The 21,711-nt window shown below is 38.6% G+C and overlaps 2 protein-coding genes across 11 annotated transcripts in view; one reads left to right on the top strand and one right to left on the bottom strand.

The window, feature by feature from the left end:
- The first annotated feature begins 619 nt into the window (after positions 1 to 619).
- CABYR (calcium binding tyrosine phosphorylation regulated) lies at positions 620 to 19,747 on the top strand. 2 transcript variants are annotated; one of them, XM_058178356.1, is made up of 6 exons: positions 620 to 751; positions 4,334 to 4,516; positions 4,698 to 4,751; positions 13,817 to 15,160; positions 17,270 to 17,410; positions 19,344 to 19,747. In XM_058178356.1, the coding sequence occupies exons 2-5, from the start codon at positions 4,369 to 4,371 to the stop codon at positions 17,401 to 17,403; spliced, it is 1,680 nt and encodes a 559-aa protein (XP_058034339.1). In that variant the 5' UTR covers positions 620 to 751; positions 4,334 to 4,368; the 3' UTR covers positions 17,404 to 17,410; positions 19,344 to 19,747. The 2 variants fall into 2 exon arrangements, with proteins under 2 accessions (XP_058034339.1, XP_058034338.1); XM_058178355.1 differs by having other exon boundaries at positions 628 to 682.
- Positions 19,748 to 21,004: 1,257 nt separating this feature from the next.
- Positions 21,005 to 21,711, bottom strand: part of OSBPL1A (oxysterol binding protein like 1A) — a 67,206-nt gene continuing 66,499 nt past the window's right edge. For all 9 annotated transcript variants that reach the window (XM_058178345.1, XM_058178347.1, XM_058178346.1 and 6 more), the window contains one exon: positions 21,005 to 21,173. In XM_058178345.1, coding sequence (XP_058034328.1) covers positions 21,071 to 21,173 — 103 coding nt within the window. In that variant the 3' untranslated portion in view covers positions 21,005 to 21,070. The remainder of the gene's footprint in view (positions 21,174 to 21,711) is intronic.

Raw genomic sequence — 21,711 nt, 5'->3', positions numbered from 1 at the left:
ATGCACATCCAATTTACAATTGTTTAATTATAATCCCCATGTTAACATTAAACGTGTAATTGGCAGCGGAAATCTCAGACTAACCTTTCACAATAGGACAGAGATAGGGACATACGACTATTCACAACAGTATCCAATCTGAATGTTATAAAAATGTACACAAGCTTAAGTGTTCTAAGAGGCTCACCGGCTAGCTTAATTGCTATGTTTCCTCCCTACAGGGAATCGTGTAAAGAGAACAATATCTGCACTCCAAGAAATCTGAAATATGAACAAGTACTATTTTTTAAAAAAATTTTTTATTTATTTATTAGTATGATGTCTTCAGTAAGAGAAATTACAGCAGTTGCCGGGAGTTTTGAAGATCGTGCTGCCTGGAGATTAAGGAAACTAAAGTCAAAACCTTCCGGGATGCATCAATGCTGGACGTTCCCATTGTTTGTACATAAACATGTGAAAACATTTGAGACGAATAAGTTAGATGTATTTGATGCGGCTCATTGGACGATCAATAGCCGGACTTTGTGACCTCATAAATGCGTGCACTCTAGTCCCGCCCACTAAGAGCCTATCCGTATAAAAGGTCCTCGGGACTCTTCTCTAACTTCAGAGGAGGCTCCGGCAAGGGGCGAGAAAGGAGTGATCTCGTTGCTGACAAGCGCAAAAAAAGTTAAAAAAGAAGGTTGGGGAATTTTCAGGACGACCGCGGGACTGTAGTGAGAGGCTTGCTCGGCCTCTTACGCCTGGCACGGTATCAGAAGGAGGGCGGGCAAGTGGGAGAGGGAGGCACAAGCCGCGTGATCCTTTCGGGTGGGTGCGTGCATGGACGGAACGGGGGAATGTGCAGCAGCGGTTTATCAGAAGTGTCACCCGAGCCAGCAACGTGTACAACGGCTTGGAAACGCACAATTGCCAAGCCGCGATGGCTTGGCCCGGTAGACTGTTTTGGTGGCTTGGCTGAACGACGTCTGTTGCAGGAGTTCCCGCCTTCGCGGGATTAAGTAACTCTGCACATTGTGTACATTTCCGAGGGCAAAAACCGTAAATGTTCTTCCCTAAACTGGCATCCTTTAGAGCCGTCGCACAATTCCCATCATCAGGATTCTGGAGCCCATCACGGCTGAGATTGCTGGGATAAAAAGTTTTGTAGTTGCCGGATAAGCTTGGCTGTGTGGGTATGAGTGGGAACTCCATAAAGTTAAGACAAAAGACAACTCCATAAAGTTAAGACATAAAGGTAAAAGACAAAATGCCAGTCTTTCAGGAATATGTAAGTGGCAATTTCACCACCCAAAGTTGTTGGATACAAGATGGGTGGCAAATACACTTCATAGTAAATAAAATATACTCTCTAGGAGGAGTTTTACCTATCATGAAGACTGATGACTAGAACAAATATGGTCCTCTGCTCCACGTTTCTTTCTTGATATACCACAGTTAGCAGTTCTAAGAGCAGAATCCGAATGGAAAAAGAACATTTAAACTACTGAGTTCAACTCTACTCCAGGCAGGAATCCAAATGAAAGAATCTTGACAGATTGCTGTCTAGTCTCGGCTTAAATACTTTCAATGAATAGACCTCAAAATCCTTTTGAGCTGTTCCATTGTCAAACTGCTCTTACAATTAGGAAGGTGTTTTTTCTACAATCAAAACCTTCCTTTGTGTAAATCAAATCCACTATTCCAGGTCTTATCAGGGATGAAAGAGTACAGCTGTTGACATTCATATCCTTTCAGGTACTTGAAAATTATCATCATATCCCTTCCACTTATTCCATCTTCCGAGGACTAAACATTTATAGGTGAATTACAGTTATTCTGCTGCACTGAAATGCTTGGCCTCATGGAGGTGTGCAACTGTCTCAACGTGCAGAATTGGGCTGGTTTACCTTAAATATCTGTTCAGCTTCAGTGAAAATAATTTCTGGGCATGCACTGTACATGAACAGGAACTACTTTTCCTGAGCCAAGGATCTTCACTGCTCTGCCTTGCTGCACTGGTTAGAAGCAGGACACTGAAGTGTTTCAGCAAAAAGGTTTGAATGAGTGATTTCCTAAATTTCCTCAAATCAAAGGACCTCTTCAACTATTTGTTCAGCCCCACTTAATGTTCCATGTTCCTTTAATCTGCCTTCATAGGACTTTGTTTCTAGTTGGTTTATCCTCCTCTTGCCTTTTTAAAAATTATTCTAGTTTGCATCCTTATTAAAATGGAACAACTAAAATGTTGAGTCCCAGTGCACAATAAAGTGAAACTATTATTTTCTGTGATGTGGAATCTGTACTTCTTTTCATGCAATCTGGAAGTGCATTTGCCTTTTTGGCAGACATATTATACTAATGGCTCATACTGGTATTTATTTTGCAATAAACTACAGTTTTAAGATACTATTCACGATTGTCAGGCCAATTATTCCCATCCTCAACCTATGCATTTGTTTCCCGAATGAAAAGCTTTGCATTCATTCCCATTGAATGAATTCAATAATTATTTTATTTACGGCCCATTTCTTTAACCAATTAAGCTTATTTTGAAATACCTTTCTTTAAATTTAGCTATTCTTCCCAATTTCCTGCCATCTTCAAATTTGATAAGTGTTTCTACCATTTCTTCCTTCATATTAGAGGACAGAGGCCCACATTTAATTACCTTGGTATTGAAATATTGTGGGATCCTTTGCCAAATGCTTTGCTGAAACCAAGAAAGTCTATGTCTAGCATTTCCTCAATCTACTAAGGAGGTTATTCCATTAAAATAGTAACATTAATTTGGCAAGACTTGCCAAATCCAGTCCAAATTCTGAAAATTACTGCATTGTTTTCAAGGTGTTTACATAAAATTCACTGCTTTATGATTACTTTAGAACCTACTTAAAATGGTATCAGACTGAATAATTAAATTCTTTCTGTCCTCTCTCTTTTTTAGAAGAGAAGCATTTGCCTTATTAATTCTTCAATTCTATGTCTTCAACTTACTCTTTAAGATGCCTGATGAAATCTATAATATCTTGCTAGAGAAGACTGAGCCAAAATAAGAAGTGACTAATTCTGTCATTATCTCATTATCTTTTTGTATTTTTCCATTGTTGGTTTCTTTTCTTTTTATTTTAAAGAGATCTGAGGTAGTCTGTTTTATTGTTTTAACATCCTTTGACAAACTTCCAACACTTTTTGAGCTAGGCATTCTTCTCAATCTCTACAATTTTCTCAATCTTGCTTTGTGCTTTCCTCCTTGATGGCCTGTCCCTCTTTTTTATATCCTATATATGGGGGGTTTTTTGGAGGGGGGGGAATTTCCTGTAATCTTTTTGTAGTCATAGTGGCTTTTGTTGTCTTCCATTTCCAGTACCTTTCCTTGAACTGTTTGCAGCTGTTCTTTTAGGAGTAAACTAACATAATAATTGGTCTGTAGTTTCTGTTAAAATCAAGAATTTCAACATTACTTTCCTCTAATATAACTGCTCGTTCATTTATCATTTATTTTCCCTATTGTATAATATCAAATCAATTATATTTAATGTTCTTATGTCTTCAACTGTCCCCTAAATGGAAAAAGTTTTCACCAAAACAAAGCAAGAATTTCCTGGAAAATCCACGCTTGACAGAATTTGTCTCTCAACAGATGCTGAGGCATTAAAATCCTCTGTCATACAATATTGCTCCATGTCTTGTTGGAATATGTGTGGTTTCCTTTTAGAAAGCACGATTCATATTTGCTCCTTGGTTAGGGGGGTAATAATAGACTCCAAGAAGAATATTGTTTTTATTTGTTCCTCTGTTTAAAATCCAGATACGCTATATACATTAATCTGGTGCATTCCAAATATGTTGGATCTTAAAGTCCTGTAATCTTGTAATCAACAGTGACGATGCTTAGTCTTAAGATTAAAAGGTAAAGGTAAAGGTTCCCCTCGCATATATGTGCCAGTTGTTCCTGACTCTAGGGGGCGGTGCTCAAAGCTGAAGAGCCAGCGCTGTCCGAAGACATCTCCGTGGTCATGTGGCCGGCATGACTAAATGCCAACAGTGCACAGAATGCTGTTACCTTCAGTGGTCCTTATTTTTCTACTTGCATTTTTACATGCTTTCGAACTGCTAGGTTGGCAGAAGCTGGAACAAGTAACGGGAGCTCACCCCGTTATGCGGCACTAGGGATTCGAACCACTGAACTGCCGACCTTTTGATCGACAAGCTCAGCATCTTAGCCACTGAGCCACCGCGTGCTTCAAGTCTAAGATTATAGCAATTTAAATCCAACACATCTGGTGCCATTGGCTTGGGAGAGGCTGTTGGGATGTCACTATCCTTTTTCATCCCTCTTCTTTCCTTTCAGTTGTGAATTTGCAGTTTCATGTTCAACTGGCAACAATGCATACTGCAAAGCCCAGGATGGTGGTCCCATATGGCCTCAAGACTCTACTTGAAGGAGTGAGCAGAGCAGTTCTCAAAGCTAGTCCCTCCAACATCACCGAGTTTGCTGCTGAGTATTTCAAAGAACTGATAGTTTTTCGAGAAGGTTTGTCTTTTTTTTTTGTTTTAAAAAGTTAAATATTCACCAGTATAAGCAAACCAACAATTATTCAAACTATGGTGTCCTTACATTAGCTCGGATAGGAAATGTGTTTCATATATCAGTTTTGTACAAGCAGAGATTTAGGTCCATACATTGATTGCCTTTCTCCATCTTTTCTTTCCAGAACATCCTAATTTAGATATCAAAGAACTGGTGAGAGAATTTCATGTGACAAGAGGTATGAGATTCGCGCTAAAAATGATTTGTTGCTAGGGCCTGGCTGCACATTATTTAATGTAACTTGTTTTCTTTTAAGGGAGATTTTAAAGAAAATGTAAATGTAGTTGCTAGGCTGTAATTGAAAATGGAAGAGAAGGCTGACATAGTTTTTACATTAAAAATCATCCATCAATCCTGGTTAAGATTATAAATCTGAAAAATCAAAGGTGACTTATATTTGTGTGATTAAATATAACAAAGAAACCGCTAATTAAAAAAAAAACATCAGCTGGGCAGTTGGTTGAAATAGTAGTAGTGTGAAATTCTTGGTTCTATAGATTTGGATATTTGCCAAAGCCTAATGCTTCATACTTTTGTTCACTGAAACAAGAGATGAGAGACAGATTGGGTAGACAGAGAATGTAATTTTAGTGCAGTCCGGGAATGTCCTGGAAATGAACAATTTATTGAGAGAATGTTGGAAAGGTTGATAAGTAAAAGGAAAGATTTTGAGTTTCTACCAGGACTAAGATTGTACTGTATCACTATGGGAAAACTTTATGTCTAAGCATATTCCTCAACAGTCCACAGTTATCTAGCTGGGACTTAGGGAGCTAGGATGATTAAAATGGAAAGGATGATAGAGTGCTTTCATTTAGATTCCATCACTTTGCAGGGGGTCAAACTTTAATGGCTCTGCAAATCTAGCACTCTGTCTATGTTTCCTGTCTAAGTCCAAGCAGTATTTGAAAGCCTCTGGCTGTTCTGTATTTTTCATTTTGACTGCAACTCTGAGGATGCCACATTTTTTGAAAACTAGTATTTTTACTTTAAGTAAGATTAGGTGACTATAGTATCTGGGATCCTGTAAAATAGGGATACCAATCTTCCTTGCCAAGAATGCCCCTGGATTCCATATGGGCCCCAGAGACAATTATCTGACACAAAAATGCTTTAGCCACAACCATATGCAAATATGGCTTCTATCATGCATAGTGAAAAAAAGCATTTTGTTTAACAGACTGGGATTAACACACATTGATTTATATTGGTGTGTGAACCTAATTGGGCAAGTATTTTTCCCCCCTCTCCTTGCATCTTACATATGGTTTACTAGGGAGGAGGCTTATACTAATTGGTTTTACATTAAATGATTTGAGCAATTTAGGTTAGCTAGATACCTGCATTTAATAAAGTAATGCTAGCTTCAGACTGGGCAAGATTGATAGATGGAGATAGGATCTCAGTAGCCTTAATACTGCTGTCCATGAAATGCTCAGCTCACAGAAAAACTGGTGTGATTTTGTTTGTGTATGAGGCAAATGAGTAGGAGAAAAAAAAGAGTTGTTCATATTGTATAGAACAGGGGTCTCCAGCCTTGGCAACTTTAAACCTGGCGGACTTCAACTCCCAGAATTCATTCCAGAATTCTGGGAGTTGAAGTCCATCAGGCTTAAAGCTGCAAGGTTGGAGACCCCTGGTATAGAACACAGTCCTGTAGCTTAGCCCTGGTGAAGATATCTGTTCCATTGTTCTGCATCTTAGATATAGCAATGTTATAGGTTTTTTAAAAAAGAATCAGCATATTTGGTGAAGAGCAAAGGTATGTCTATTTACATATTTCTCTTTTTTAATTCAAATTTTTATTTTATTCAAAAAAGATTAAAATGCAAAACTTCCCAAAAATTAAAGAATAGAAAAAAACAAAAAAACTAGCAAGACACTAGAAAAGCACATTGAATAAGAAAAAGAAAAGAAAAACTAACACCCCCCCATTGAATACTGATTAATACGTTATTACAAAATTAATTTATCATCTTTTATGAAACAGCTCCTAAAGATTTTAAACTACCAAATCTATTAAAATAACTAACCTGTCATCTATATACTATATTAATGACACTATACTTAACAGGAAGAACAACAATAATAATAATAAAGAAAGGCAAGGTTAAAGTTTTAGAACCTTCTGTTAACAAATTACTAATGTGAACAACTCATAGAAAATTTTGCATGGCATCTTATCTATCCCATATCTTCCCAAAGGTTAACAGTAATTCATCAGTAATTACTAATATCCACATTTGTTTCTTAATGCAATTTTTAAATTTTATTTTATTTTGTCACAACAGTATATATAAGCATAAGCATGAAATAACTATAACTATAACATATAAGCGTATATATAATTAAAGGAAACAATAGGACAGGAACGGTAGGCACTTTTGTGCTCTTATGCACGCCCCTTATAGTCCTCTTAGGAATGGGGTGAGGTCAATGGTAGGCAGTTTTTGGTTAAAGCTCTTGGGAGTTTGAGAAGAGACCACAGAGTCAGGTAATGTGTTCCAAGCATTAACAACTGTTACAAAAGTCATATTTTCTGCAATTAAGATTGAAGCGGTTAACGTTAAGTTTGAATCTATTGTTTGCTCTTGTATTATTGTGATTGAAGCTGAAGTAGTCTTTAACAGGAAGGACATTACAATAGATGATTCTGTGTGTTAAACACAGGTCTTGTCAGAGTCAGCGGAGTTCTAAATTTTCTAATCCCAGGATTTCAAGTCTGGTGGTATAAGGTATTTTGTTGTTTTCAGAGGAGCGGAGAACTCTTCTTGTAAAATATTTCTGGACGCGTTCAATTGTATTAATGTCAGAGATGTGGTATGGGTTCCAGACAGGTGAGCTGTATTCAAGAATAGGTCTAGCAAATGTTTTGTATGCTCTGGTTAGTAGTGTAGAGTTTTTGGAAAAGAAGCTGCGCAATTTCTTATCAATTGTCTGATGAAATATAATAAATTCAGTCTTCAAAGTTGATAAATTCTCCCAACAAAGTCCAAATAAAATTGCTTCCTGATTAAGTGTGATAAATCCATTTCCCCATTTCCCTCAATCTTCCTCAGGAAAGCCAGTTTGCTTCTCCACTCAGTGTAATTTCTGCTGTTGTATAAGACTGCAGGCTTGAACTTCTAAGAGCTGTATGCCATTAACTTAGTTAGAATTCTAAGTCTGTATAGACCCAATTTCTTTCTGACAAATTAACTGATTTCAAATTACATTCCTTATTTGAATCTAATTCCAGAACAACATGCTTCTAAATATTTTCCATAGCCATTATCATTTCATCAAACTTTTTAAAGAAGCGTTCAACTAAAGATTGCATGATCAAATGGTCTTTTCAGCCAGTTTTGTTCATATGTAAGTCAATTCACTGCTGTGCTGTGTAAGTTAGCCAGGAAACAAAAAACACTGAAGAGGCCTGTCAAACTGATGGCCTGCAGGCCAGATACATCACACCCAGACCATGCCCACCCCGACTCTGCAAAGGCAGAAAACATCGCAATACATCACGATATGTCATGTGACACGATCAAGTTTGACACCCATAACCTAAAGCAAAGTGAAGGGAAAAAAATTAAAGGAACAGGAAGATAATTTCTGGATATGTCATTCCAAAGTTACAAGAAAAATTAAAAAATAAGCTCCAAATATTTTGCAAGTTAATGAAGTATAAAAGCCCTGTGGTGAAAGCCTAATATTGTTTTAAATCAAATAAAAGCACTTCACCATCCAAGGACACACCGTGTTTTCATATAGAAAAGCAAAAATTATTCAAAGCACAACATAAATCAAAAGGAAAATGAAAAAAAAAAACCCAGATAAAATCCAGCAAAGGATCAAAGTAGGTCAATATTCAACCAGCCAAAGACAAGAAAAGTAAAGTAATACATTCAAAAAGTGAAAGTTAATACCCATGCATGCTTAGAAAGCAAAATGCTGAAAGGAAGATGGATGCCCTGACTTTCCGACTGCTCCCAAAGGGAACTGAAATCTTCAAGACTCCGCTTCCCAAATGGGGTCCACGGCTGTTCAAAAGTTGTCTGGGTCATTCCTAAGTGCTCCCATTCAAGTCTAGGGACAGCACTGCCAGAACAGTTCTGGCAGCCAAATCAGATTGTTGGCAGGAAAGAGAAAAATTTCTACCATTCAGCAGCCATCTTGGGGGAGGAGTTCTTTTCATCTCTTTGCACATTTCTCATTTCACTTCTCAGCTCTTACACAGCACGTATTCTCTTTTCTTGACTATTGTCAGGTTCCCACAACATGCCAGGCAAAAATACATTTGTGACTTGTGATAACATTATTGACACAGCATGCCTACTCACAACTTTTAGCTACGATTTACTCAATCTAATATTTCTGGATTTGCACAATGCATTAAGAATAAATTAACTAAAAATAGCTTGGTGATATGACAAATTAAACTAATTTGTGGTCTGTTGTGCCATGAAAAAAAAACACACCAGTGATCTTGAATTTGTCTTTCACTCTATTTCTGCTAGAAATTCCTGGATATTTTTATTGCAGTCTGTATAATGTAGTAGCTTAAATCAAAAATGTTTGGTGGTTCTTTGGTTGGCTAACCTTCATGCCTGCGTGCGTCTTGCCTCCCTTTGCTCTTTTCCCTCTTTCTTCTTTGTTTTGTCAAAAAACAACAACAAAAAAACCTCTCTCCCACCACCAGAGGGACCTCAAGTTTAGTTGATCTCAAATGCTTTCGCCTTTTATCTTGATCTGCCCTGTCATATTATAAAATCGCTTTCTCCAATGTGTTGCCCTTCAAATAGGTTGAGCTATAACTATAAATCCTCTCCTACTTCAGTGACTGGCAGTTATGAAAGCTGAAGTTCAATACACTTGGGAAGGCAGCGAGTTGGAAAAGGCTGTTTAAATACCCTCACCACTGAGAACTACCTGAAATTTTAGGCAGAAATCTTGTATATAAGATATTTATCTTTGTCATAAGTAAGTGCTCATAATTGGGCTAAGATGTTTATTTTTTTTATTATTTTTTTATTTTTTTATTTTGTCAAATACATATTAAATAATATATATAAGTATAAGCATGAATTGAATACATAAAATGAATACAACTAAAGGGAACATTAGGAAAGGGATGGTAGGCACGCTGGTGCTCTTATGCTTGCCCCTTACGTGGCAATACATAAAATGGATTACATAGCATACTAAGTCATTGATGTTTCTATCTTAGGATAATGTGATTTGTAATAATCACTAATGGTTTAATGACAGTTAAGTTGAAGCCTGATTAAAGAAAACATGACAGTCAAATGCGTGAATCTGGATTATAAATTGATCCATAGAAATGAGCAGAGCTTAAAGTAATGATAACAAGCTTCTCGTTGATTTCAGAATTTTTCCTTAGTAAGACTAAATCTGAACTATAATTGAAATTATAGCATGTGGCAGTACCAAACTGACTCTAGCTGACTTTGAAAAGCTAAGTAGGGTTGGGCTTGATTAATAGTTGGATGAGAAACCATGATGGATTAATGTTATGGCAGACCACATCCATATTGTCGCCAAGAAAAAACAGGCATATCCTTGAGTTCATCAAGGGTTAGGATTTTAGAGGAAGCAATTAATATAATTAAAATCAATTTCCCCAGATGTGCCTCTCTTCAGCTTCTGGAATTCCTGGTCAGAATGGTTATGGTCATGGTTGAGAATTTTGGAAGTTAAAGGTCCACGTAATAGGATCATGCCTTGGTTGGCAAAAGCTGTTTAGAATCAACTTTACATTTCGCTTGATTTTTTAATTTTTTTAAAAAAATTGGACTTCTATTTCCCTTTTACTGATAATATTAACATTAGTTCCATTTGTCACAATTTGTAGCATAATTTTTTCATATTTTTCTACGTCATTTAATTTCTGAACACTTGAGTTGATTCAGCAAGTGTTTCTGATATAGTGCGTTCTCCACTAATTTAAGGTTAGGGTTAGGATTCTCTAGTGGTTCATTTTCTAGAAGGATTTCTAAAACGCTTAACATCTTCAAAACTTGCAGTGTGGTTTTGGGAAATAGGAAGGATCATTTATAAAGCACATATCTGTGATTATTTTCTTGACATAAAAAAAGTTGTTTCCACATAGAAACAAAATTAATTGTGTTATTTTCTTTAAGCAAAGCAGTCAATTTTTCCATCTCTGCTAAGATGGAACTTAGCAGTTCCATCAACTTTTGCAGCCATTGTGGGAATCAAAGTATCCTTCCATTTTGTGCATAAACTATTGTTGCTGCCATCAACAGTTCCAACTTTTTAAAGGTCTTTGTCCATTAGGGGCCGGATAGCTCAAGCTGGTAATAGCCTGTTATTAAGAACACCGAAGCCTGCAATTATTGCAGGTTCGAGCCCGGCCCAAGGTTGACTCAGCCTTCCATCCTTTATAAGGTAGGTAAAATGAGGACCCAGATTGTTGGGGGGGCAATAAGTTGACTTTGTAAAAATATACAAATAGAATGAGACTATTGCCCTATACACTGTAAGCCGCCCTGAGTCTTCGGAGAAGGGCGGGGTATAAATGTAAACAAAAAAAAAAAAAAAAAAAAAAAAAATTTAACCTAAGAGTCTCTGGTTTTATCTTTCTATTCACTTTAAGAATCTTCTGTATTAAGAAGTGATCCTACTCCAGTGTTTTTTTGCTTTGCCACATGACCACCATAAATGGTAAAAAGTTCCTTCTTTACATTTACGTTTCCAACATTCATTTGAGGTCACTTTATACATTCTTGATAATTTGTCCAGTGTTAGATATCAACAATACAGCATCTTAATTTTTTTTAAAAAAATTATAATTTAATGTGAACTTTAGATCTTTTGTCCACATGTTCTCCCATTGTTCAAACATTATATTTATTTGCCTATTGAATCATGCAATGCTTTACAAACTCATTCTCCAAGTTCAATTTCAATAACATTTTATAAGCAATAATGTGTTCATCGCTACCATAGGATTTCCGATTCATTTTTCACAAAGTCAAATCAATAGTTTTTTTAAATATCTAATTTAAATTTTTCTTTCAATTGTAAATATTTAAACCAATGGCAAACACGCCCTTCCAACTCCTCTTTAGATTTCAGGATAGGGTTACCATAATTGAAAGATATTATTTGACCATAAGTCCACCAGTCTTGTCTCGCCGCCATTTCTTTTCTTAAAAAGACTACTTGGAGCAAAACCCAAGAGGCATCTTCGCAGAGAATCTTAGATCTTTGGATGCTGTCTCCAACAAAGTGATTATTGAAATCAACATTTATTTTAACCTTATCATACTATAAATACCCATGCCACCCGAAACTTAATTCATGGCGGTCATGGAGATTACGCTCACATAACCTTTTATTTTGAAGAGTCACCCACTCATTTAGCCAGACCAAACTAGCATGAAAATGCAATTTCAAATCTGGTAAACCCAAACCCCCAACATTTTACCCAAAATATTGGTAAAACATTCTTCTTAATTACAGAGATTCTACCTAATAATGATAGTTGCAATTTATCTCATCTTAGATGTTTTTTAATATCATTCCAAAGAAGCACAACAAACAATTTAGCATTTGTATTTGTCAATATAACCCCCAGGTTTTTCACTTTTTTCTCTACCTTAAAACAAGTTTTAGTCAATATTTCATAATTCTGAGAGATCATATTCTTAACAAGCATTGTTATTTTCTGCTTATTTATTATAAAGCCTGCTAATGCTCCAAACTCATTTAATTTCTCCATCAGATATTCTATATCTGCAAAAATATACCGTATTTTTCGGAGTATAAGACGCTCTGGAGTATAAGACGCACTTTAGTTTTGGGGGAGAAAAATTAAAAAAAAATTCTGCCTCTGCCTACCAGCATCCATCGGTATTCATCTGGCTAGTGTCCTTAGCAAACAGCCTGGTCAGCTTCAGCACATTAGCAGGATTCAGCATGAGCAGCTGATTGGCAGGTGGATCGGCCTCCCAGAATACCCCCAATCAGCTGTTCCCAGAGGTGAACTTTAGCAACAGGTTCGCTGGTTGTGAGTGCATACACTTGCATGCGCCTCGATGGGGCAGATACTCAGCTTCAAAAATGCAGCTGATTGTCGCAGGGCGCACCAATGTGTACAGCATCTTTGGCATAGCAGTTCTAGAAAAAAAGATAATCTTCCAGAAGTAAACTGCAGGAGAAAACAACCAGTAAAATGGAAAGAGGTTTAAAAGCCTTTATACTAAAGCTAAAATTACTGACCATCTGTCAGAATAGATAAGAAAGCTTAAGGAAAAATGGGCTCCCTCATTTCAACTACCTCAACGTCTGATTGGTCCAATAAATATGTAGGATCAATTTGTAACCTCTAATTATAGGACACAAAGTGAGAAGTTGTTTGTTAACATGGAAAAATCTCTTTAATGGTTTCTAGGACATGTAGAATGTGGTGCCCCAAAGATATTCCATAAGGACTTTAAAAAGAGGTTTCCTCATGCTGAATCTGATGGAATATAAATAGTTATGTTTATCTTAGTTGGCATATTCTCTAGCTCAGTATTTCTCAACTTCAGCAAGCTTGAAATGTGTGGACTTCAACTCCCAGAATTCCCCCAGCCAGCAAGTCAACATGTTTTAAAATTGCTAAGGTTGTGAAACAATTCTCTAATTTTTAAAGAAGGATTTTTTCCCCAACCTACCTCTCAGTAATAGGCATTAAAATCCTTCTCTAGGGCAAAGCTTACATTCGCAGCATCTGATTCTTCTGCTTAGGGTTTTTCTATACAACATTTGAACAGCTGCTGATCAGACACCAAATCTCTTCCCATGTGCTTTATGTATTTTGACTTCTTTTTAGTGATGGAAGTTTACTTTTTGTTTGTGTTTACTTCTGTGCCATGCCACCCAGAGCCACCTTGCTTGCATCAATTGGTCTTATAAAGGTGCAAAATGAATAATTAAAAAAATACACAAAATGAATGTGGGAAACAGCCAACCTTGCTGTGTGATGGATTATTACAAAAGCCTGCAGACATTTTCTCCTCTGCAACCATAGGCCAATGTGCGCAGTTAAATGAACGGAGTAACCTCTGGCTCCACCAATCATGTACAGCCTTGTATTAACCACTTATTACATGCTTTCCCTAATGGCAGATGAAAGACAAATATTTAGCTTCCAAAATTGACTTGGAAGTCAGTGTTTTCTTTGGGTTGATTGGGGGTCTCTTTTTGACTCATTTCATATTTATCTTCCTGCAGTGGAGGGATGGGCAGAAGGACCAGGAGCAGCAACACAGATGCCCCGTTCTAAAAGGGCAGATGTTGGAGATGCATTTCGGTCAGATCTTGACACGATTCCAATTCATGATGAACCCAAACGGAAGGAGAAATCGACTGACACAGAAGAGGATCAGATAAGCGAAGAGTCTCGTGAACTGAGCACCAAAACTACCCAATTCCCATCTATTGTTGACGAATTTGTAGAAAAGGTTGGGGACGACAAGGGAGCAGGACTCGCTTATATCCCAGCCGATCCAGCTCAGCTAGCATCGCAAATGTTAGGTAACGTTGAAACGATGGGTACTGAACCTGAGTTGAAGGATGTGGCCATCTCTGTGCAGACCCTTCCTACGTTGTCCCACACTGCCAGCGAGGCAATGGCCGCGATTGCAGTTGGCCAACTAGCTGCTCCGGAACCTGCTCCGGAACTTGCCTCAGAGCCTGCCCCTGAGCTTGCCCCTGAGCCTGCCCCAGCAGAAGCAGAACCTGCTGAAGAAGAAGCACCTGCCCCAGCAGAAGCAGAGCCTGCGGAAGCAGGACCTGCTGAGGCAGCAGCAGAACCTGCTGAGGCAGAAGCAGAACCTGCTGAGGCAGAAGCAGAACCAGAACCTGCTGAGGCAGAAGCAGAACTTGCTGAGGCAGAAACAGAACCTGCTGAGGCAGAAACAGAACCTGCCCCAGAGGAAGCAGAACCTGCCCCAGAGGAAGCAGAACCTGCCCCAGAGGAACCAGAGCCTGCCCCAGAGGAAGTAGAACCTGCCCCAGAGGAAGTGGAACCTGCCCCAGAGGAAGGGGAAGCTGCCCCAGAGGAAGCAGAAAACAGAACTTCTGCACCTTCTCTCAGGGCTGGATCAATCAGTCAAAGTCAGAGCTCCGGCCAGGAGGAAATAGCTATCTCGGGCAGCCTGGCGGAGCAGCCACCTGCTGACCTAGTAGAACAAGCTTCCTCAGATCCCTTGCAGGAAGGAGAGCCACCCCCGCCGCTACCACCACCGCCTCCTGATAAAGACCTGTTTCAGGCAGAGGGTTGCCCAAGTGAAATTGAGCTCACATCAGACATATACATCGCACCTGCGGGTGATGATGACCCCAGCGCTGGTGGAGAGCCTGTACCACCACCTTATGTAGAGCAGTTTCCACAGCAGATAGTCATTCCTTTCGTAGATACAGTAGCCTGTCTCTTAGATCCACTAACGGCTTCACTAAATTCAGGCCAGTTTACTAGTATTCTAGATCCATCTGCAGATGATGCAGAATGTGACCCTGACAGAATGGATACTACAGAGCAACTGAAATCAACTGACCCAGGTTTTATTATGTCAGGTAAGAAAGTCAAGATATTTCTGAATCCTTCCTATTCCACATTGTAATATTTTAGCTCTGTGAGTAGTAATCATTTCCATTTCCTTGGGTGCATTTATGTTGGTAAGAGCTGGTGATAAATTAGCAGGAAAGAGGTTAGTTCTCTAGTATAGCTGAATTACAACTGCCAATAGTCTCGGCTATTACAGTTAATACTGAGGGATGTTGGATATTGTAGTTCAGCAATATCTGGAAGGCTACAAGTTTCTCCACTCCTGCAATATGGCTTTGGCCAAGAAAGTGCCTCAAGGACTGGAACTTATTTAAATGCAAATAGCCATGCCAGTGCAGGGTTGAAGTAAATGAGTGTTGCTCTCGTTTTGGGGTGTTACAGGCCCACAGCACTTGTCAGGCAGATTGTGCATGTGTGGAATTTTTGCCTGTGGGATGCTTCCAGATGTGCAGTGGATTGTGAATAAGCCCTAAAGTTTTCTTTGCACGAGTTTGCCCTAGTTTCCTGTTCCTGTATTATATTTTTTTTGTACAGAGACGGAGAAGCAGCATGGGATGAAATTCAGCAAAGGAACATTGGTATAGAAGATGCTTGGCCTTTCATTTTCCTACCAGAAGACTTGCTCACAGTAAATTGCACAGCTTGAACCAAAATTGCATACATGCACCTGGCAGCCGAAGGAAAGTGAGGTGGTGACTGTGACTAATTTTTTTAAAAACATAGTCGACTCAACTGTGGCATTGACATGGTTTTTGCATTTAAAGGAAATGGTGGTGGTTGCCTTCGCTTGTCCCATTAGGTCCAATCTTCTCCAGATGCTTACAGAAGGTGGACTAGATGCTTCTTACTTAGAAACATGGGATTGTTGTAACTGGAGGCCTAGCTTTCCTCCCTGGCAGGACCTCTTCCAAATGTTTTCTTGCCACTGTAATAAGTGTCTAAGCTACCACTGTTCCCAGCTGGAGAAAGATCAATGTTTTTTTATCCATTGACCTCTGATTGCAAAATCTCCCAAGAATCATGTTCTGTTAGAGAAATAGGTAGGTAAGAAACAAAAGCATGTTAACAGAAGAGAGAATGCTGAAGGGTTAAAAGGATCCTGAAGCTTGTCATGGATGGATTTTTCAATATTTTAAGCTGCCAGTCATTTGAGTTCCAGTTTATATCCAACAACTTTTGCATTGACTCACAGGAGAGCTGATTAAAATGAATTGATACAGGACCCTAAGGCTTCACTTGTGGGGCAAGCCTGGAAAATCTAGCTGACTGATGTTATGTTGACAAAAGGACTCTGGCACATGTTGAATGTTAGCAATTTGGCAATTTCTTATAACTAACGAATGATTGAATGAGTTGAATTGAAAATGTGCCCCGATTAGCCGAATCAGCATTTTTAAAAGCTGAACTGCAGCTTCATCCCCACAAGGCACTTTTGCTTTTGTCCCTCTATTTTCAATTTACCAAGGTCCAATTTTTTTTGCCCCTACAGACTCTCTCTTCTTTATAACATGCTTCTTTGCGGCATAAAGTTGTTTGTAAAGATATGTAGTTCATACATCCTAGTAGATGGTCTTTCATGCCAGCAAATTTTTCTTTAAATTTTTATTTTATAGCCATGGCAACAAGCGAACCAGGACAACCACCACCATATTCTAATGTGTGGACTCTCTATTGTCTAACTGATTTGAAACAACAAGGTCGTAAGTCACCACCACCACCTCCACCACCCCTTCCACCTGTTGGAACTGGTGCTACTGTTCCCCAAGCAACCCTATTCATATCTAGTGGTAAGGACCAACCGCAGTATCTACAGCCGCAGATGATACAACAAGGTCAACCACCACAAGTGTCCTCTCCAACTTATGTGATGATGGAAGAAGGGAAGAAGGGAAATGCACCACCTTTCATTTTAGTGGGCTCTTCTGTTCAGAATAAACAGGACTGGAAACCTATCCCAGGCCATACTGTTCTAACACAGCCGGACGCTGCTGGCACTGTGAGGAGGTTCGCTACAATCCCCGTACCAATCGCCAGGGCAGCAGATCCAAAAATGGCCAACCCCAATTTTAACCCTGCACAAGATAGTGGCAGGCCGCCAACTCCAGTTTTTCTTTCAGTTGCCATACCTCTGGAAGATGTGATGAATGGGAAGAATGGCACAGGAGCTGGGGATAAAGCAGCTTTTGCAGGCAGTTATGGTATAGCAGGAGAGATCACATTTACAACTGCCTCTGTACGCAGGACAGAATAGCAAAACGGTGAGTGGATGTTCAAGTTTTGGTAGAGACCCTGAAGCTTGATAAAGCTTTAAACGCACCTTTCAAACCTGGCGTTTTTCAGATGTGTAGCCTTCAATGTCACTGATCCTCAGTCAAATATGGACAGTGAACATAATTGGGATTACATGAGATGAAACCTGACACATTTGTCTGAAGAGGGCTCAGGGTAATAAAGATGTTCCTTGCTATACTTGCTCTTCTGCCCTTATCACATTTTTGATTGTTTGTTCCCAGATGTCATGCTAGGGGCACAAGCCAAAGAACAGTGCCAAATTTAAGCAGAGCAAGCAGCTTTTCTTTTCTTTTGCAACTGAATGGTACTTTTTTCTTTGAGGGGGAAGCAGGGCTGCAAAAGATTTGACAGGTTGCTGACATGATACCATATTGAGTTCATTTTCTCTTCTTAGGGCAGGGACAGAAGCAAGTGCAGCTGTTGTAAGATGAACAAATATCAGAATATAGTGAATTTAGAGATAATGCCCCTTTCCGGAAAGAAAGTTATAAAAATATTTCTAATTTTATTTATATCCCACTTTGTGTAAGAGTGCAGGGCAGCATACATAACGCTCCCTCCTATTTTTCTGACAAGAATCGTGTCAGGAAGGTGGGCCAAGAGAGATAGTCCAGAGCCACCTCAAGAGCATACATTAGTGTTTCTCAACTTCCACAACTTTTAAGATATGTGGATTTTAACTCCCAGAATTCCATAGCTGTATCTTAAAAGTTGCCTTGGTTGAGGTTCCTGCACTGGATTAGTACTAAATTTCTTAAAACATCACCTTTTATATATAATTCAAGGGTACAAACTAACCTAGTGCTATTGCCTCCTAATTTTCTCACAACTCTTTAAGGATTGGGTTAAGGAGGAACAAGAACCTGGGTCTCCCTGCTCCAAGACTACTTTTACCATTATTCTAGTGCAGGGGTGTCAAACTCGCATCGTGACGGCTTTGTCACATGATGTATCACAACTTTTCCCTTCGCTAACCAGGCATGGGTGTGGCCAGTGTGTGACGCATCTGGCCCTTGAGCCTTGAGTTTGACAGTCCTGTCCTAATGGCTCACTAAAGACCCAGGGAGCAGCATGTTAAAAGACATTAAATAGCTCTGGGTTTGAAGATGCACCAGTCTGGCCTCATAGGACTGCCTTCTGAAGCTGTGCTTTGATTGCAGGAAATAAATTTTGGTTGAGTTGCAGAAGAGCACTCTATTTGGGCCCCTTTTCACAGCCTTTTAAAACCTTGGCTAAATCTGCTTCCTTTGAATTAAAAACATGAGAACTAGCTTTCAACAGCAACATCAGCACTGATATATACCATTTTTGGTACACTTTTATCATTGTCTTCCTTTCCTTTCATGCATGGTGCACTTTATCAGAATTAATGGCAGACTCCTGAAAACTTACTCCCAAATTGTAATAATAAAGAATAGCTGTTCTGGCTTGAATTTTCCTGCCACTATTACAGAAAGATGTAGAGCTGTTTGTAAAACTAACTGAAGGCCCCAGCTTATGGAATGTTTCTGTACCATATTGATGGCAATAGTGTTCTCACATTTATAGGACGCTGGATTAGGACCAACAGATGTATGTTTGCTGTATAGGTCAGAACCATTCAAGCCACACTTGTTCAGAATCAGTGCCTAGTTTTTTCTGCAAATACTATTTGTGATGCCGATTTTAGGCTAACTATGATCTTGTCATTCCATAGTGTAGATATGTATGTATGTTATGTATGTATGTATGTGTGTGTGTATGTATGTATTAGACTGAAGATGTGGTACACTGGCTAAAAAGATAAAATGGAAATTTGATTATAAAGCAGTGATTTTTGAAGATTAAAGCATTCCAAAACCATAGTTAGTGGGTTGAGCCATTGCTAAATGTACTGAGCTGATGTTTTTTTTCTCCCAGATTGAGAAGAGGTGCTGTCCAACATTTCACCCCAGAACGGAAAGCTGCATCTTTAATTTAAAATTGATTAACTAGTACAAGCAATAAAGCAGTACAAGGAATCTGAATCTAAAGACATTTTTTCCCTATGGCTTAAGACCGGTAGCCAAGTAGCATAAAACTAAAACCAGGAGTTTCCTTATGTTGATTTCCTGTACAAACTGAAAATTTAAAAATGATTCCTAGTAAAAATGTGGAAACTTTTACTTCAGCCACCTTCAGCAGAAATATATTATTAGACTATTTATTAGATTTGTGGAATGTTTTAAAGCCTTATTTGTATAATTTATCAGTAAGACGAGAGACAGATCTACATACTTTGAAGTAGCAAAATAGAAAAGAGTGTTATGAGAATGAGGAAAAAAACAACCCAGATGGAACCAGAACACCCTTGCAGGCTCCTGAACCACTCTCAATGCCATCCTTCCAACATTGGGCTAAGAGACAAAAAAAAAAAGTTTTGTTTGTAATTACTGAGAGCAAAGAATCAAACGGCATCTGTCACAGGACAGCGAAAGCCTTTATTTAATAGCAATAAAATATTCAGTTAACACTATTTCCAAACCACAGTTAAATTATACAAGAGCAGCAATCTCTGGAAGTTCTGTACTCCACATTGTACAAATATATAATTTCATAAAGGTTAAAGCACCCCAAACATAGGGGTAAATTTGCTCTGTACAGTAGTCTCTCAACTGCTTTTGAAATGTACACACTTCCTTCTAGGGTTTGCTATGACAGCATAGACCCAGGAGCATCTATTTTCTTTGTAACGTCCCAACTTAATCTCATGTAGTGCAGAGCATTTCTTTGTGTGGGGATAAGGACTCTGTGGCCTTCCCAGGGTTGAACCACAGCTCCCATCACTCGACTGCTCAACATGCTACCAGGGCTGAAGTCCAACAATATTCAGACAATCACTAGTCCTATATTAGTGCACTGCAGGGTGTTTTTTAAATACTTATTTTAGTTCAAATTAATTTTTTAAAGATTTAAATGGCTCTTAATTCCTTAAAGATAGCATGTTAATAAAACTTGAAAGAGAAAATTCAAAACACTGCACTAAATAGGAAAAGGCTTTGCTAAGTGATTTTATACATTAATCCAATTTTAATTAAGTAGTAGTAGCTTGATGCAGAGAGTAAAAAATAAAGTTATAAATGAATTATCTATGATCCTGTATTTTATTAATTAATGGAATGCTGTCTTCAGGAAGTTGACTAATTCTTCCCCAAAGTGTCATGCTCTTCTTATGCTTTAAGCCATAGAATATTATAAGTCACGGATGATCATTTGTTACTGGGTTGAGAAGAAATGCCATGTTTTTCATTATATGCTATACTATAATTATTATTATTCACCAAAGAGAACGTCAAAACTCAAAGACATTTTTGTTTTCCATTTAACCCTGTAACTGATCTTTAGTTTACAAATATGAGTAGCAATCTCCCTGTCTCTCCCAAGTACAGCACCAGTGATTATGTGCAAATACATCTCGCATTCTAGGGAGAATGCCAAAAAAAACCAACGCTCCCAACAACAGCCTTGAGCTACGTTGAGGCAGGAGCACCAGAACTGTATTCAATTCTGATTTCAAGATTTTGATTTTTTTCCTAAGAATATAGGCATAAAGAAAACACTGAAAACTGGTTTAAGACTTGTGTTTGCCTCAGAATTTCCAATGCATTTTAATAAATATCCGGCAAGTTGAAGTAGTTTCTTTCCCAGTAGTTCCCAGAATAAATCCAGTCATGTCCGCCAGTGTGAGGATTAGGACCTTGATGAAACCACCTGAAAGAGAGAAACAGTTTAAGGAAAGGAAACTGGGGTATATTCTTATTGATGAGAAAATTTAAACTGCCATAGGCCCTGCATAAATGGAAAATTCAGTAAATAATTGTCGTCCTGATCCTTAGACAGGCTTCCTGATTGATCTGTTGAAACAAAAGTAAGGGAAAATACATGAAAATGTGCAAATGAATTAACAATGTACTGTGGTAAAGATAAAAGGCCTTCGGGCTTGTCCTTGAATAAGTGATTGGAAATACAACAGTAAGGTAAAGGTAAAGGTTCCCCTCGCACATACGTGCTAGTCGTTCCCGACTCTAGGGGGCGGTGCTCATCTCCATTTCAAAGCTGAAGAGCCAGCGCTGTCCGAAGACGTCTCCGTGGTCATGTGGCCGGCATGACTCAATACCAAAGGCGCACGGAATGCTGTTACCTTCCCACCAAGGTGGTCCCTATTTTTTCTACTTGCATTTTTACGTGCTTTTGAAACTGCTAGGTTGGCAGAAGCTGGGACAAGTAACGGGAGCTCAACCCGTTACAC

This window comes from Ahaetulla prasina, chromosome 3, assembly GCF_028640845.1.
Source record: "Ahaetulla prasina isolate Xishuangbanna chromosome 3, ASM2864084v1, whole genome shotgun sequence".
Classification (NCBI taxonomy): Eukaryota; Metazoa; Chordata; class Lepidosauria; order Squamata; family Colubridae; genus Ahaetulla; species Ahaetulla prasina.
The sequence above is the reverse complement of the archived record's forward strand: the minus strand, read 5'-3'. Positions and strand labels throughout refer to the sequence as shown.